Raw genomic sequence first — 18107 nt, 5'->3', positions numbered from 1 at the left:
CTGGCAAACTAAATAAGGCATTTTTAAGTGTTTCCATTGAATTTTATACTACCATGAAAATGCAGAGAGAAGTTTAGCTTTAAAATAAAGCTAGGCTTGTGGCTGTTAGAAAAAATTAAATAGTACATTTTATTCAATTATAATAATGTATGATAAATCAATCAAAATAAAATATCCCAAGAGCTCTGACTACTAGCAGAGGGCATAGATATAAGAACTAACCGAGTTCTTTATCAGTCCTTGTCTGTTAGTTGCAACAATACAGTTCTGCCTCCTGAAAAATGTACTTCATATCACACTGATTGGATTAACCCAATCCAAACTCATCCAGCATTATTTTACTCACCTTCTACCTGTAAGTAAATAAATTATGGTTAAACAGTAATGGTGGAATTCCCTTCCCAACCTGCACCGCCACTGTGGGTTTTACAATCCGGATTGCAACGTGATGCTTCCTGGTTCATTTAAATAGGTGCCATTTGACTCATGTACCCCTTTTAGAAACAATTAAAAGCAGCAGCTCAGCAGTGTGCTTCAGAAGTGGTTCCCTTATGTATATAATCTGTAAAGGGCACTGACCTGAAAGATATATCCTAGTTATTAAAATGTTTTGGTTATTGTGCTTATCACTTGTAGATTTCAATATCATAGCTAGAACAGAATATTTGAAATACAAAATACCGTATTAATAAACTAGTGTTCTCATGCGGATTCCTGTTGAGCCTGTAACATGGAAATGGCATGGGAGCTGTCCGGATGGTCTGATAAATGAAGTGTAAGGTGGCCTTACGAAAGATGGGGGACGGAGGAGGTTAAGGCAATGCACAGAAAAGGCATACTCCTATTAGAATCAATGGCTAAACTCCCAGTCATTTCAATGGGAACTGGATCAGGCTAACAGAAATGTCTGAGTGACACTGAGTGCTGCTTTATATTAGATTTCAATCTTCTTGGATAATACATCTGTAGAAGGGTAAAGAAAAATTTTTGATTCATTAAGGATAATGAAAATGATCATTAGATGCTCTTCAGAGCACACTGAAGATTTTAATTTATGCACTACTTGTCAGTTCCTTTTTCCTATTGGTTCCTGGTAAAGAAGCACATAGTTCTCACATTCTCTCTCACTGTCTGTCACTCTGAAATACTGGAAAAGCTTTCTGTGCCCAGATAGATACTTGGGTTGCTTTGAGGTCTAGCCTGCCCTTGAGCAAGCAACCAGGAACTGGCATTAGTGCTCACACATTCTGAGAGGTTGTATTCACTCCCCCACCCACCCTAAGGAAGAGGTCTTGACAGGATTCTAGACACATATCCTCCAGTGAACTCCACAGCAACGCTATAACTCATAGTGCCTCCTGGCACAGAGCGTAGGAGCCCTTCCAGGCAAGCAATGCTCAGGGACCAACTGTCCTAATTTATCCCTAATGTGCAGCAGCCAGGGACTTTCCCCAGTGCGCCCCCACCCCCCACCACATCAACAGGGACAGGAAAACCAGCCAGTCAGCCAGAAATGTAGCCTCCATGCTATAGTTAACCAAACTCTCACTCCAATAAGTGCCATATTCAGAGAGCGAGAGAGAGTGTGTGCTGTCCGTATAGAACACATTGCAGTTCAGTTTCTACTTCCATGGTGACCTTATATGAACAGGGCCAGCTCCATGTTTTTTGCTGCCCCAAGCAAAAAAAGGGGCTGGAGTGCTGCCACCACAGCAAAAAAAAAAAAAAAAAAGAAATGAATGCTGCCCCTTGAAAAGTGCCACCCCAAGCACATGCTTGGAATGCTGGTGCCTAGAACTGGCCCTGTATATTAATAGAGACAGAGATAGTTTTACAGCATATATAGGATGTACACCTGAGCTCAGACTTGCATCTATCAGGAGCATTGCCAGTGGTGCTACACACTAGTGCAAAAACCTGTGTGAAAAGAGAATTAGACAATATGTGATAGTGAGATATACATGTGCTGGCATCTGGAACTACAAAAATGGCAGTCATTTCCCCCTATGTCTCTAACTCTCAAATTATGTGTGTATATATATATATATATACACATAGAGAGAGAGCAATTCCAAGGTTGTTACTCTGAAGCCTAGAATGCCTGGTGAGTCAATGGTGATGCAATGGCAACAGCTACAAGCATGGTTGAGTGCACTTTTTGTTTAAAATATTACCAAGTTCAATCATCACTGGCCTTTGCAATCTATTACCATCCAATTTTTAAGTTCTCAGCCATTTTCAGCTTTTTTTACACTTTACAAAGTACACCCATATGCCAGGCCGGGCTTTCACCTAGAATGTATATATGTGTGAGAGAGAGCATGTGTTTGCATATATTACATAATACACACGCAAATCTGTGTGACTAGCTAATATTAAACACACCATATACATGCAGGTTGTCTTTTGAAAGAGGACTCCACAAAGTCTTCATTTGATCTCCCATAATAAATTCCATGCACAATTAATTACAGGTGCTGGAGCTAGCATTTATAGTCCTAGTAATCTGATTTAGGCCTACTAATCAAGATACGTGTGTGTGTGCGCGTGTGTGTGTGTGTGTGTGTGTGTAGACACACACAAACTCTGTATATTGTTATATACAAAGGTTCAATTTATTCTGTATTTTGTATGCAGCTGTCCATATATAAAAATAACTGTAGCCATCAGAAATGTATAAATGATAGAATTTTTAAATGAAAAATCTCCCTTTTAAATCAGTATTTTATAGCTGGTAATTTCTGTGCAATTACAACTAGTAACTGTAATAGACAAATATCAGTAAAAAAGGAAGATTTAATCTAAAGTTGTTTAGCTTTCATACATTTCTGCTCCTGTCAGGTTTTTAATTTTCTTTTATTAAAAATCATCTTGTGCTTTGAATGGAACATATCATTGTCCTAAAGGATTGTGTGTTTAGATGCCTTTAATCCCGGCACTGGTGTAGTGATTCACTCAGCACCACAATTTCTGTTAGTTTAAGTTTACAGCAAAGTGTTTCCTGTATCTACTTATGTGCTGGATTGCACAGCCCTCAAAATATAGCAGGCTCAAAACTCGCTGTGAATTGGGGTGGGTTTTTTTTAAGCATCGGATCTGTTCTTCATTGCAGCATTGCAAGTAACAACTGAACTACAATGAAGCAGTTTCATAGATGTGGGAATGTTTAGATTTAGCTGCCAATAACTAAAGGCTTTTAGCTTTTGCTAGCCATCACAGTTTGCAATTTTGTTGCCTGTTGATTTGTCTTCTCTCATGATTTCTTGACATGCTGCTCTCCACCCACATCCACATTAGCAACCCTCACATAAAGCATGTTGAGATATTAACCAGGTTATAGGTTCAGTGGAAAATTACATAAAGATTGTGTTGTGTGGAGGTATAAAGGGCTGGCATTAGCTTTCCAAAAGAACTTTGCTTTGTTACAAACACAGCTGCTTTTTAAAAACATCCTAAATGAAATAATTGTTTATAGTCAAGAACATACATATATGCCAAAATACTGTCCTGACCAGCATAAATCAAAGCACAATCCCCATTGAAACTTCTGCTATATTGTCAAGTTAATTTTATATAGATCTGACTTTAGATGAATTTATAATCTTTTCAACCCAAAGTACAGCAGGCTTGAGTCATAACATCTATAAAGTTATTTCTTTGAGGACCTCCAATATTGAAAATAAATTCAAACTAACACTCAGTCAATATATAATGTTAACCTAATAGGGTAACAAAATTTGCACCACCACACTATAAGGTTAAAAAGAAAATAGTATAATAAAGGAAATACAAAGGCTTTGGCATGGTTTTTACAATCAACAATGGTTAATTTTGATATGTAGTTGTGAACAACTTCAAAACACTTAAGTTTAAAACTCTTGCAAGCACTTTTAATTGGTTAGGAATGAATTCTAGATGCACAAAAATGATTGGACTGTGAACAATAGTACAACTATATCTAAGAACAATTAACTTTTGCTGACCAAAAAAGAAATGTATGATGCTTGAAAATGTGTATAAAACATCTATAGAATATTCTTGTCAAATATAAATGAAATTAACTTTATTATAGAAATCATTCTGGGAGATTTCTAGGGAAGACAAATACTTACATTTTGACATAAAACAAATTGGATTATATCGAAGACACAATCTACCTTTTATCTATCAAACTCTTTTCTTCATTGAAGTTCTCTTTTACCCTTTGTTTGCACATAAGCTTCATCTGTTAACAACCTTTGGAAATACCAACAGATATTTTTCTTACATAAATCTAGTGCGTATTGTTCCAGGTTTAATTATATGCAATGGAATGATACAAACTTGGAACATCAGTCCAGAATCTATAATCAGATTGGTAGAAGTATTCGATATATCTTGATAAAACTCTTAAATTCGTGGCAAAGCTTGTTGATCACGGCTTCCTCTTTTTTTTTTTTAAACAACTTCATGACCAACACAGATCAAACATCCATCCAGTCTACATTGTTCTTATTTTTTTCATTATAACATACAAATGCCCATTTACAAATAATACACCAAAATGAATAAAAGTTTGGATACCAAAATGAAGATTTGTTCCAACTGATATAATGCCTTCAGTGTACAAAGGTCCATGTTAAAGTCTTTTCCATGTGTTACAGAATAGGGCACAGTTGCAGTACAGAAGCCATTCTTCCTTTATAAAATACTGCTGAACATCCAACTGTTGTCCATATAGTCATTTACAGAATTAACACGTTTTACTGTAATCTTGGCCAGTATTGAGACATATCAGGTTCACTGCCAGGAACTTGAACTGGAACTGACACACCAGGTGAAATAAGACCTGAAAAATGAGTGTGAAATATTTGTTTTAGCTTTTCTACGTACAACACATGTTTCTGCTTTACAGTTTTAAAGAGTTGTTCTTGTATTCTGGAAAGTATTAAGTCAACCTACCAATTTGCAGAATCTTAGGATTTGTCTGTATGTTTTAAAAGTCCTCTGAACACACAATTGCATTAAGTATCAGGGGATAGCCGTGTTAGTCTGTATCCACAAAAACAACGAGGAGTCCAGTGGCACTTTAAAGACAGATTTATTTGGGCATAAACTTTTGTGGGTAAAAAACTCACTTTTTTACCCACAAAAGCTTATGCCCAAATAAATCTGCTAGTCTTTAGGTGCCACTAGACTCTTCGTTGTTTTTATAGAATTGAAATGTTATTACCAATAAATGTTCATTGCATAAGATAACAATAAGCCAAATTCTCAGCTTATTTACATCAGCTGAGAATCTGGCCCAAAACATATAGAAGTTTTCAATATCAAGCCTTTTTATTCTCAGAAATGTGTCTAATTTGCTCCTGTTTACAACAGACGGTTTGTTCATTCATTTCAGTTAGTTTCCCTTATTATAAATACACTGAAGCCTCTACAAGAGATCAGCCTGATAGACACCCTCATGTTTTAAAACTCTGCCCCACCATATCTGCAAATGTAGGCCCCAGATCTACAAACACTTACACGCATGATTAACTTTACTACTGTGAGTAGCAATCCCATTACAGTCAATGGGACTACACACAGTAATAAAGTTAATTGCATGCCTTCTTCTCTGAGAAAAATTCTCTTGCACCTTCATTAGAAGGACACTTCCTTTAAGCAACCTGTTTGGGTCTCTCCTCTCAGTTGTAACTTAAAATAAGATTTCAATGGACACCCCAAAAGCCAAGGAAGGTTTTACATTTTGGCCTTTGGTTAAATGCTGCTGCTGTTTAAGCCAATGGTAACAGGTTTAGACCTTTTGGCAGCCAGACGGTTAGCACCAAATGAATATTAGTCTAAAAGAAAGACAGAGTAGAATACCAGTAAAATCAAACTATGGGAAATTTATCTTCATAGAAGACATTAATGGACACCTACCTGTTGAAGTGGTTCCAGAGGTGCCCATTGGCTGGCTGTTCATGTGTGTTTGCATGTGAGGAGGTGTGTACGTATCATAGCTCCGCCCATTCACTGACGGACTAGTCGGCAGCATGCAAGAGTAGGAGGAGGTCTGGCTGGGTACTGGGGGCTGTGGGGAGGAAAGGACAAAATAATGTTACAAGTCTATTAATTTAAAATGATATGAAGCCTCCATTTCATCTATTGGTATCTACCAGCACACAGAAGTGTCATAGGCCCTAGCCTCTTTTGCATAACCTCAAACAAGCCAAAGTTAGTCTTCTACATCCATATTTAGGACCTTAAATGAGTGGTCTCTTTTCAGAGGTGTTGGTCATTCACCACTTTTATTAAAGTCAATAGGAGCTGAGGGTGCTCAGCATATCTGAAAATCAGGCCATGTTATCTAAGTGCCTAAATATGGATTTAGATACCTAACATTCAGCATCCAAGCTAGAAATGCTGGCCTTGTTGTTGCTTATGCAGAGGAGAATAGGCCTCCTGATATTTGCATGTACAGATATCGTGTGGGCCCAATTCTGCTCTCTCATACACTGGTGTAAATCAGAAGTAACTTCACTGGAATATACCAGCATATGTGTGTGTGTGTGTGTCTCTCTCTCTCTCTCTCACACACACACACACACTTTTCCAGTGTATTTCTTGGTGGTATCCATATCAGTGGATTACTCATAACTGGGACTTTGCCAAATTCACAGCCATGAAAAACGCATCACAGACCATGAAATCTAGTCTCCTCCCATGAAATCTGGTCTTTTGTGTGCTTTACCTTATACTCTACAGATTTCACGAGGGAGATCACCATTTCTCAAATCAGCGAGTCCTGACCCAAAAGGGAGTTGCGGGGGGATGAGGGAGGGTCACAAGGTTATTTTAGTGGGGGTCGCAGTACTGCCTCTCTTACATCTGCGCTGCCTTTAGAGCTCGGTGTCCAGAGAGCAGTGGCTGCTGGCCAGCCACCCAGCTCTGAAGGCAGAACCCTGCCAGCAGCAGCACAGAAGTAAGGGAAGCAATACCACCTTTACTTGTATATTGCTGCTAGTGGCGGCTCAGGTTTCAGAGCTGGGCTCCCAGCCAGCAGCCACTGCTCTCCAACTGCCCAGCTCTGAAGGCAGCACTATCTGTACAATAACCTTGCAACCCCCCCACACACCTTTTTTGGGTCAGGACCCCTACATTTACAACACCATGAAATTTCAGATTTATATAGCTGAAATCATGAAATTTACTATTTTTAAAATCCTATCACTGTGAAATTGACCAAAATGGACCATGAATTTGGTAGAGCCCTGCTCAAAACAACTTAAATTGGCCCCAAACTCATGACAACAAAACCTTGTACCACACAAGCAAATATTCCTTACATGTATACACACTATCTACACACTACCTGCAAAGAATATGATGTAAATAAAATATGCATGGTAGAACATACACTGTCATTGATTAAGGCTGACCATGCACAAGCCACTTATACATTCATTTCAGTCATCACCTTTATGAATTATACAGTTATCTCTCAGCAATGATTTAGGCTGGGATTTTCAAAGGGGGTTAGGGGACTTAGGTGCCTAACTAGTTGCCTAAAATTATTTTGCCTCTGTAATAAATGGCTAGCCAAAGAAGGAATGAAGTTTAAGAGATCTCCTACACTCCCACCATGTATCTCTGGCATACATTTTGCCATCCACTTTATGACTGACATGAATTGCACCAAAGGCCTCAAATATCAATAAATAACAGTTTAACTGTTTCATTGTTCTACAAGTTTGAGGGATTCTGCCTGCAGCATCAAACTTTGTTTAGTTGATTCTGAGCAATTAGTAACATAGTAGTTAGTACACTGGAACAGCTCTATTGCCCATCTAATCTAATATCCTGTCTGCCACACTGATCAATGCTATATGCTTCAGACAAGGCTATAAAACCCTCACAACTGGCCAGCACCATTACAATGCCCATCCCCACCCCCCCATTTAAAAAGTTATATTTTGCATCTGAAAGGACTATAGAGGAGTCCCCAGACAAGTAGATTCCTTCCTAACCCTTCTGTTGATCACTATAAGCTTTCAAGCATGAGGATCCACAGCTCTTGGAATCTTAACGTAGCCAGCATAATTGCAGGTTCCAATCACATCTTTCTTTCTCAGATGTTCCTAATGTGCCCAAAGCCATATCACCTGAGCAGTAAAAATCTAATCCTTTTAGCAATTTACTAAGTTGTTTGCCTCAATAATACTGCAGCAAGGAGTCCCACAAGTTAATTATCTTTTTCTTAAACAGGTATTTTAATTTCTTCATGTTAAATTTATTGCCTTTTAATTTTGAGTGCAGTTGGCCTTTTCCACACAATACCATTCATTATTTTATATAACTTAATCATATCCCTCCCCACGCCTCTCCTTTCCAAACTATATAATTTTAGTCTTTTAAATTTCTCTTCACTCCACTAATTGTTATTGCTACTTTTCCCTTTTTGTTTCTACTAGGACTATAAGGGAAATATTTTCAAAGACACACTGGTGTGTTATACACTCAGCATCTATTCACTTGCGCTGAGAGCTGGGACACCTAACTGCCCTTTATGCCTTTCAAAATCTCTTCCTTAATTCGTACTGAGGGCCTGTCTTTGCATTCCTGGCGCACTCCAAGCTCCACTGACTTCTGAGGGACCTTTTGGCACACAAAGTTGAGGATCTGGCCATTCATCACTTATCTGATAGACAACTTATTATATTACTTACTTGCATAGGCAGGTTGTTAGCCATTGTGAAGCTAGGCATGGGTGGCAGAGCACTGTATGTGTTTGTTAGCGCAGTGTCTGTTCTGCCCAACATTGAACCTGATGTGAAAGAGGAAACTATAATAAAATAGACAAATAGGAGATGAACACATTAGATTAAGCTTCGATAATATTTGTTATATATATTCAGAGGATTATGTTTTATTTCCCTGAAAGGATGACTTAATCTGAACATATGTCTTAAATTACCGGGTGTGGTAGGTTGCGGGATTGGTTGGTAGACACTTGTGCTGAAACTACTGCTGATGGGAATATGGCTGGGTGTGTTGCTGGCTTGTCTTCTCTGATTCCTCAGTTTTTCTTCCCTTCTCCATTTTGCCCTCCTGTTGGAAAACCACACCTGAAAATAAAGGGTTTTTTAAAATTATTGCATAGGCAAGATTATACCTACAGGGCTCCACATCATTCATTACATGTCATGGCACATGCTAACATATAGCCTCCTTGGAGTGTAACAATCCATTCAGTATAAATCAACCTTATGTCTGTTGTTCATGCTCATAAAGCTGGAGATGGACAAATGTTTGATCAGAGTCAGTGGCTTCCTTGTACCTTGAAAAGTCAGTCATAAAAAAATTTAAGAGCACAAGAATTTGAGTACCTGTATTCTTGCTTCAGGTAGGTCTATTTTGGCAGCTAGTCTCTCCCTGGCAAATACATCAGGATAATGAGTCCTCTCAAATTCTGAAAAAAAGAAACAATGTCACATTAGTTCTATGACTTAACATAGCTAGATTTGAAATGTCAGGTTATTTCTTAGCATTTCCCATGCTCTCTATATTCTACAGGACAGTCACGTAAAAGTGAAGTTGAAATTTGTGTGGGCTAGTAATCGGGCAATAATTGTGCCATACTCACATAGGTAGCCCCATTGAGATCACATGGATAAGGATTTATGGGACTGGGTCCAATGTGAATATTTTTCAGGTTTCAGGGAGTGTTACGGTTCCAGGACCCTGGTCAGAGGGGACTCAAGGCAGCTGTAAGTCAACCACCAGCAAGTGGTTTGGCACACAGCTGTTTGCTGCCAGTGCAGGATGTTTGTGGTCATGAGGCCCTCGCTCCAAACCCTCTGGACATGTCACAGTGTTACCTGTATCAAGGATGGGTGAACAGCAATTGGGAGTTCCATAACTCTCATTCAGCCAGCATGCACAGTGTGCCCTGGGACTTTGGGAAGGTTGGTATGTTTTTAATTAGGGAATTGGTGGGGAGCTATGAATAGAATTGTATTGTGCCCAGGATAACCTTAATGCACTCTTACATATTTTTCTTTAAAAATCAAACTTTTTACAGCTGTTCAGATGATACAATGATGAATGCCATAAAAATGCCTATAAATAAACCTCTGAAGCATGATGCGGGGGGGGGGGGGGGGGACAGAAGGGTGGGAAGCATAGATTTTATGTACCTTTCTATCTATGTATATAATGTCTGTGAATGCCCCACTTCCATTTAGCTATGAACATAACCAGGATGCATTTTGCTTTTCTCTCCTATTTTAGTAGTTTGAAAATGTCACTCACCTTTCTCAAGGGCTTCAATTTGCTCTTGGGTAAATGATGTCCTATTTCTCTGCAGCTTTCTTTTCAGCTGAAGTCTCATCTGGGCCTCATCTGAATCTTCTCCGTTAGAGCTGATGGAGTTTGTGTTTTCACCTCCTCCTTCCTGTTGTGGACAGCCATCTGCAACAACCACAACAGAAAATTAAAACAAATTTAGCCCAACTATTGGCTTCCTATAGTTGCAATATACAATAATAAACTGGGTCAGCCATGTTTGCTGACATCTTTTCTTAAACACCCTTGAAGTGTCAAAGTAATAGCTCACTGATGACATAAGGTATATAATAGCATTTTATTTTCCAATCTTGGCATAAATATTAAATACAAAAACTCACTGTAATATAATTATATTTTCCTTTTTTACTCTGGAATAAAACAGGCATAAAAATCATTTCCAGTGAAAATCATTCTTCATATTGAATCTTTACTAAAAAGCCATGCCATGCCATTCTCCTTTCTTTGCAGAATTTATTTACCTATTGCTATCTTTAAAATGGTGCTGTTCAGTATTTCAGATTATCTATAATCAGTAATTCCTATCTAATCAATTAGATGTTGATAGGTTTGTAGAAAATGCTATTAAGAAACCAAACCAAGCTTGTAATCTTTTTTAAAAAATATTTATCCAGTTTTTATTTGAATTCTGCACAGTCAATTTCATTTTAAAGGTTGTGAATTTAGAAGTGCCTGCATTGTTCTGCAGTTTTATTCAACTATTGTATGAGTGTGCATTGCCTTGACACCTATTACTGAGCACAGCTGTAATTATATCATCACCAAGAACAGGCTATAATTGCTGAAAATGGAATTTTATATTTAGATAAAAGGACTGTCCATTCTTTGTAATGTGTTGCACCAGAGAAAAGTAAGATTTCTTTTAAAAATTTAACATGTAATTTTAAAAGAAATAGCGAGTTCACTAACTAGCTAAATATGCTAGTCTGCAGCTGAACATTTGGCATATCATTTAAGTGGTACATTTTTAATTAGGGCATTTCCACCACTTTTAATGTAATTTCTATCATTAAACAAGGGGAAATTTTATTGTTTTCACATTTCAGTAGGACGGAAAGATGTGCACTGAGTCTAGCTGTCTTTCAAAGTGGCTGCAGACACCCAGGAAGGTTTGCAAAGGAATGGACATTTCTGTTAAGACGGAGAAGTTGTCACTAAATTAACTCTGCCCCTCTTTTCAGAGCATATTTTCAAAACATTTTGCTGTTGCTAAATGAAAGCTGGACTAAAGGAGGCAGGGGCTACTTATACTAATTTGCTTTAAAAGTTATGCTACAAAATAAATGGCAACCCTCCCATTACATCCTTTAAATATTGTGGGAAATCAACTTTAAAGTAATATCATTTATAATCAGCTAACAATAGGCACAGCCTTCAAAGCTTTCAGCGAATTGTGACAGAATCTGGTAAGATCTTTTCAAACACTTTGAAATGTTTTAAAACCCAAACTTTCTTCCCCATTTAAACAGTTGGATTCATCTACAGTGGTCACCATATGGGCGTTTGTAGATCTATTGAGATGACCACCAACACTTGAATAGAAAAGGGCCGCTTTTCACCAGTACACAATGCCAGCAGAGTAAGGGAAACTATTAAACTCTTGGGGCAGGAGGGTTGGCAAACTTTCGTGGGCAGAATTTTGAGGACACAATCAGGGCGGACAACAAAAAGATTCTCTTGAGGCGTGCAGTGGTCCACATTGTATCACAAGGATCCCAGTCAACAGACTTTTCAGTGAAGTATGTTAACCTTTATGCACTACTATCATTAATCACTGTCCCCTGGGCTAGGCTACTCAATGCTAGTTAGGATTTTTACTTTCTATAGGAGAGGAGAAAGAAAGAACACCCCGAAACTTATGAATAGGACATCTCTATACACTGAGCCTGTTTACTCAACACCAGAAAGAGAGAAAACTACTTAGCTAAGATTAGATAAGCTTCAACTAACATATTAGAGCACAAGGGTCTGTTTTTATTTACTAGTGAAAGTTGCTGGGTGACTTTTTAAGTGTTTCCCAAGCAAGGACTTGTGTGTTCACACCCTAGGTTTTATTTGGGGAGGGGGGGGGAGCGTTTAGAAAGGCTTCCCGGCTGCTCTGCTAGTTCCCCGTGCTTCTTAAGGAGCAACAGCATTTTCCTAGCCAAACTTTTAAACCGACCCTTGTTTACCGAAGAAGAAACCAAACTTGCAACCCTCACAGCTACAAGGAAGATTCTTAACTTCTTGGACGCTGGAATGCGCTAGGGAAGACGTCCTTGTAAAAGGCATTTTCACTGCACACCCGGCTCTGTTTCTTTCACAAAGCTCTAATGGTGTCTTCAACTACTATTTTTTAAAATCAATCCCTTTCTTTCTGGTTTATTTCTAGCCACCTGAAGTTACGTGTGGTAGAACCGATCGGAGCCCTGGCTGCAGTGGCTTTTTCGTTTAAAATACTATATCGCACATTAGTTTCATTTAAGCTGGTTAGTGATCAAAAACCAGTGCCCGTGTAATTTGTCAGCAGTTATTAATGCACAGCCTCCTTCATGTGCAAGCCTTGTACAAAGAGAGAGGTTACAGCCAGATCACTGAATATACACCTCGATCTTGCAACAATAAACTGTAGTTGCTCAATCTTAAAGGTAAAAATTGAGTGATTGGAAAAAAATCTTTATTTTTCCAGAGCCAACCAGCCCTTCTAAAGCTTCAATGAAGGGTTTTTTACAGTCTTAAAACAGCTTTTCTTGCAACCCCTGGGAAGTTTCGTTCTGGTTCGCTTCCTTTTCCCAAACTTGTGCTTTTAAAACACTGTTGATCGAACTAAAGGTTCGCCATGGAATAACAAATATGATTTTTTTAAGTGTCAGACAATTAAGATGTCTTCTTTTAAAAGGAGGCCTTTTTAGAAACGTTCTCAATAGGCTGTTCTACCTTCTAGACCTAATCCGTAAGAAAGCGAGTGAATGTGCGTCCCATTATCCTATAGCTAGACCATCTGACGCTGGCTGTAGGATTTGTTTCCTGGAAGAAGAAGAAAAAAGACTCTGGGAAATAAAATCATTCCTTAGTTTCTTAGTGTCTTAATCAGTGAGGCGGAAAACAAGCAAAAAAAGATAGCAAACCAATTGCGGCACCTTTCAGCTGCAGAGCTGGGATCAAAACATTGTAGCATCTGTTGAAAGAGAAAGTGTCTAAATCCTATAGAAGGCTTTAGTCTTATAAGGAGGGGGGAAGATAAGAAACAGTGTCTCCGTGATCCCTAAACCCACTAAATCACTGGAGAATTTCTCCCGGATAGAGATGTCTCTTTTTGTTCTGTCAGCCCTCATGTATCCATTATTTTATTCACTGCTGCATGGCGTTTATCAGATTGAGACCATATTTGTCCCCCTCTGAGACCTAACCTTGCCTTATGCTTTCTGAGTAATGGACTCTTAAAACCCAGGAACATAGCCCTGCAAGGAAAAAACATTAGCGCCAGCATGAATATTCCAAAGGAAATCCATTTTATTCATTTTAATTTTGTGATGCAATTGCTCTGAGTGTCTGTACACACACACCCCCGCCCGCCCCCAGCCTTCCTCTCCCTCGCTCCAAGGCTGATGTGCTCCAAGCTGGATGCGCATGGGAATGTTTAGCTTGATTTTATTTTTTACTCTCTCTCCATAGCTGAAGCTCGGACTGATGGCTAGTGCGTCTCCTTAACCCTGGCACATTTTAGGGGAGGGAGGCTATGCGAGAAACAAGCCAAAATCCACTAATACATGTCACACAACGCCAACAACCCCAACACTAATTCTCCAGCGCAGGGCAGGAACAGTTTAACAAACACAATGAGACAAAGACATCCCAACTGCCCCACAACACGCATTATATAACCATTGCAAGCAACGCTAGTCACCCGGCCGCATCAGCCTCTGGCCAGTTACAAACAAACCCACCCGCTTTGGAAAGCAGCGAGTCTGTTTCCCACCATCCCCACCGATTTCGAGCTTGGGCAAAGGGGGTGTTTGGAAGAAGCTAACACGGGCTCTTTGGGCAGGGTTGGGGGAGGTGATTTCTGATTTAGCAACAAACCCAGACTCTCCAGTCTGTCTGGATGCGGGGAGGTTTCACTGTTCGGAGTGCTGCTCTGACACATTTCTTTGGAGTGGGTGTAGCTTTGCATCCCGCACTGATCTCTACATTTAACACGTTTTCTAAAACCCAGAGAAAGGAAAAAAGTGTCTGAACAATTTTGAATTCTATTGACGAAAATGACACTCATTTTAGTTGATACAATACGGGGCACTGAACAACCTGTAATTTGATTTTACAAGGAAAAAAAGGAGCGGGGGAGAGAGAAAGATCCTAAAGACTGAGGAGGTTAAACTCGAAACATTTCACCTACAGGCAACCAAAGCGAGATCGCTCCCCCACGCCTGCCCCTTCCGCCTGACTGGGTGCTATGGGGAGGGGACGCAGCCTTGGGTGGGGGCTCCACCCTGATCAAATTCAACCTTCACCCAGCTAAATAATTCAAATGAATTATGAAACCAGAAATGACTAGTCAAAACCCACGGATAATGCCACTCAGTGTGAGCCCCGGGTCTGTGAGTTGGCTAGACATCAGCTTAGATGTCTCCAAACAGCGATAGTGACACAGGGGAGATGACACTTTTGTATACATACAGGGTACACAGAGACATTTTAGGCAGCTGTCGATACACAGGGTAGATTCTATGCGTATATCATATGAGCTAGCTATAGCGGGCTGGTTTAGCTACAGGTATATAGATTAGGTTGTACATATAGATGCAGAGTTCTACATATAACTCCACAGCTAATCTAGAATCCATAGACAAGGTATAGATTGGCCACGGTTGGCTCCTTTACCCACATTCCCTCTCGGCCGAAGCAAAGGGCCAGGCAGTGCAGGAACAAGGCAGTCCCGGGGCTAGGGGAGTGATTAAGGGCACTCGGACGCTAGTTAGCCTTCTCTTCCCAGGGCAAGCCTCGGTTACTCTAATGCCCTTCCTATCTCCTGACAAACCGGGAACACTAAAGGCTGCCTGGGAAAGTTTGAGCCCACAGGTAAATGTGCGGGTAGGGCGCTGGGACTCATTACTTCGGCTGAGTTCTCTCTGAGCTAGCCAGGGACTGGGCGATCATTAGGACTCTCCCGATTCCAAAGAAGGAGATGATATTAGACAAAAAAAAAAAAGGCGAGAGCTTTGCTCTCTATCTTTCTGGTGTCCTTCATGGATTGTTTTCTTCTCTTAAAACTGACATGTCTAATTGGCAAGCGGTGCCATATCGTGTCCAGAGGTCTCCTGTGGAACATTTCTACAGCTGTCTCCTTCAACTAGACGCTTATTCATGTCGCCTTAATGAGAAACAAAACGATCTCTAATGAGCAATTACATAGCGACAGAATTGTTCCCATAACAAATTCTTGCGTGTGACAGAAACATCCTTTGTACCAGATATTCCGCATACTGTTACTGAATTTTTTTTCCTTGCGGGGGGAAAACAAAAAGCAGGTTGTTGGATAGACACCTCTTCTAAAGAACTGACCACGGCTAGGGAAAGGTCTGAGCCTGAACAGAGACTATAGTCAAAAAGGAGCCATTAACCATCTTAACTATGTAACAGACCATCCCATTATCCTTTATATTATCCCCTTGTCATTCCTACAACAAATACCTATTATTCTTCAGGATAAACAGGTTCCTATATTTACAAAAGTGTTTCAGGTCCACTGAGGAGGGACAATAATCAACCCTACAGAGATAGTTACCTACAGCGTGGCCAATCTCTCTAGATTTAGAGACACTCACACAAAAAGCCAGCTTGGAGGTTGAGAAGAAACTCTAATTAATAGGCTGATGGACAAGGTAAAGGATCTAATCAATAGCTCAGGCGCCTCCCCCACATAAAACCAGGTCTGCGTTGCTATTTCGCTGGCACTTTTATACCGAAAAACAGGATTCTGAATGCAAAATTCAAGAACCAAACTGGAAACCAATCAGCTAATCAGCCCCAACGCTTCCTTATAGCTGCGCTGCACACCTGCATTTATTTCCCCATCATTCCATATGCGTTCTACTCACAGTCACATAATTTGTCAATTACAGTAAAGCGCAATATGATACAATCATGTTTACCTCGCAGTCTGTCAGCGAGCTAACTTGTCATACTCCTACAAGAGGGTGGTTCTTGATGTATTTAAATAGGAGATTTAGCTATAACACTGTGTAGGTTTCTTGAAAAGAGGCAAAATATTAAATGCAACGGGGATACACTGGAGGGACATTGCAAGCCTCAGGGATGTAGTGAACCTCACTTTGACATATTTTTCGGTGGGGAAATTCACAGCGCAGATAATCAACGTCCATGCTCGCCTTTGCTTTCAGTGTGTCATCGGAGAGCTCAGACAAGGCTGTGTGGAGAGGCGCCCTTTTGTTGACAAGCTTTGCAAAGCCCAGAAGCGCATCTGACTGGGATCTGCCTTACCTTGAGTAGGCTGTCCTGGCACTGACGTACCGGGGTACCATCCGGGTCGGGTGCCCCACGTGCCTGTCTGACCATTCAGCATTCTTAGCTTGTCATACATCCCATCTGCACCCATCTGTTGCTTTTCGCTAGCCAGGTTGCGTAGAACTCTGTTTATTGATGATACCTGAAAGGCAACCAACATTAAACAAAACGGTAGTGTGCAGCACTCTGATAACAAGACTTCAGTTCAGTATCACCACACTCCTCTGCATCAGGGCTATGGATTGATTTAACCTGGACATAATTAAAGAGATTATTTGATAATAATTTGGCTGAGTAAAGCAGCTATCAGACTGATCGCTTTGTACTGCGATTTACCAGATTCCATTAATAAACCCATAGAGATTTTCCCTGTTTCAGTCTTGCATATATATATTCGTGAATTCCTGATGGATCAGACGTAAAGGATAACCCGGATTTTTACGTCATTTATCAAGTTCTTTATGCAAAAAATTGTCTGACCCTGCCACATGCAAATGCTGTAAACTACTATCCTCTCATTTGATATCAAAACAAAGGAAGCAGAGGCTTGCTACAGCTACCAGGCACCGAACACAACAGATAGGAAGATTTTTTTCATGAACTTACACTGGGTATATTATCGTTGGTACAGACCCCCTCTGATAGTAATCTGTCTCGAATCTCCCACGCAAAGATGGAGGGGCACTCTCGTTTATACTGCGCTATTTTGCTTACAACTTCTGGAGTCGCTACTCTTGGTTTACTACCTCCGATTGCCCTGGGTCTGATGGAGCCAGTTTCGTAATACCTGCCCAAAATTTTACTCACACATCCATTCGACACCTGCATAGGGAAGCGGACAGAAAATCACATTATTAATAATTTCAAGACAAAAATAAAATTGTTTAAGTATGCATTAAACAATGACAAGCTTACGTTTTGATTGTCCAGCACTTGGACTTTTGCATCTGCATGGGTCTATAACACAAAAATATACCTTAAATGGTATGAGAACTTACTTAGAAAATTTTTTTCTTTCTTAAAAAAAAAATTACATTTGTGGCCCTACAAACTACAAATGTGATACTTTTAAAACATTTGGAGGGAAAAAAATCTGATAAAAATGTATTTTAGTATTAATGTTCAAATATGCCTTAAATCTGCACAGTAATTATGCCAGACTAGTTTTCATTGTATTTTATTTTCTCATACTTAATCCTTTTTTGGGAGGGGGGGGCGAGTGGGGAGGGTTATAAAGCTGAAATGTACAAAAGGTGCCAGATCACGTTAGT

At 39.8% G+C, this 18107-nt stretch overlaps 1 protein-coding gene across 17 annotated transcripts in view; it reads right to left on the bottom strand.

The window, feature by feature from the left end:
* Positions 1–3671: 3671 nt before the first annotated feature.
* Positions 3672–18107, bottom strand: part of PAX6 (paired box 6) — a 31505-nt gene continuing 17069 nt past the window's right edge. For 6 of the 17 annotated variants that reach the window (XM_050955111.1, XM_050955109.1, XM_050955110.1 and 3 more), the window contains 9 exons: positions 17752–17793; positions 17443–17658; positions 16813–16978; positions 10279–10437; positions 9354–9436; positions 8942–9092; positions 8694–8809; positions 5908–6058; positions 3672–4828 (listed from right to left, as the gene is read on the bottom strand). In XM_050955111.1, the coding sequence (XP_050811068.1) occupies positions 4743–4828; positions 5908–6058; positions 8694–8809; positions 8942–9092; positions 9354–9436; positions 10279–10437; positions 16813–16978; positions 17443–17658; positions 17752–17793 (1170 nt within the window). In that variant the 3' untranslated portion in view covers positions 3672–4742. The remainder of the gene's footprint in view (positions 4829–5907; positions 6059–8693; positions 8810–8941; positions 9093–9353; positions 9437–10278; positions 10438–16812; positions 16979–17442; positions 17659–17751; positions 17794–18107) is intronic. The other 11 variants (XM_050955118.1, XM_050955117.1, XM_050955122.1 and 8 more) reach the window with 7 other exon arrangements.

This window comes from Gopherus flavomarginatus, chromosome 5 (assembly GCF_025201925.1).
Source record: "Gopherus flavomarginatus isolate rGopFla2 chromosome 5, rGopFla2.mat.asm, whole genome shotgun sequence".
Taxonomy (NCBI): Eukaryota; Metazoa; Chordata; order Testudines; family Testudinidae; genus Gopherus; species Gopherus flavomarginatus.
The sequence above is the reverse complement of the archived record's forward strand: the minus strand, read 5'-3'. Positions and strand labels throughout refer to the sequence as shown.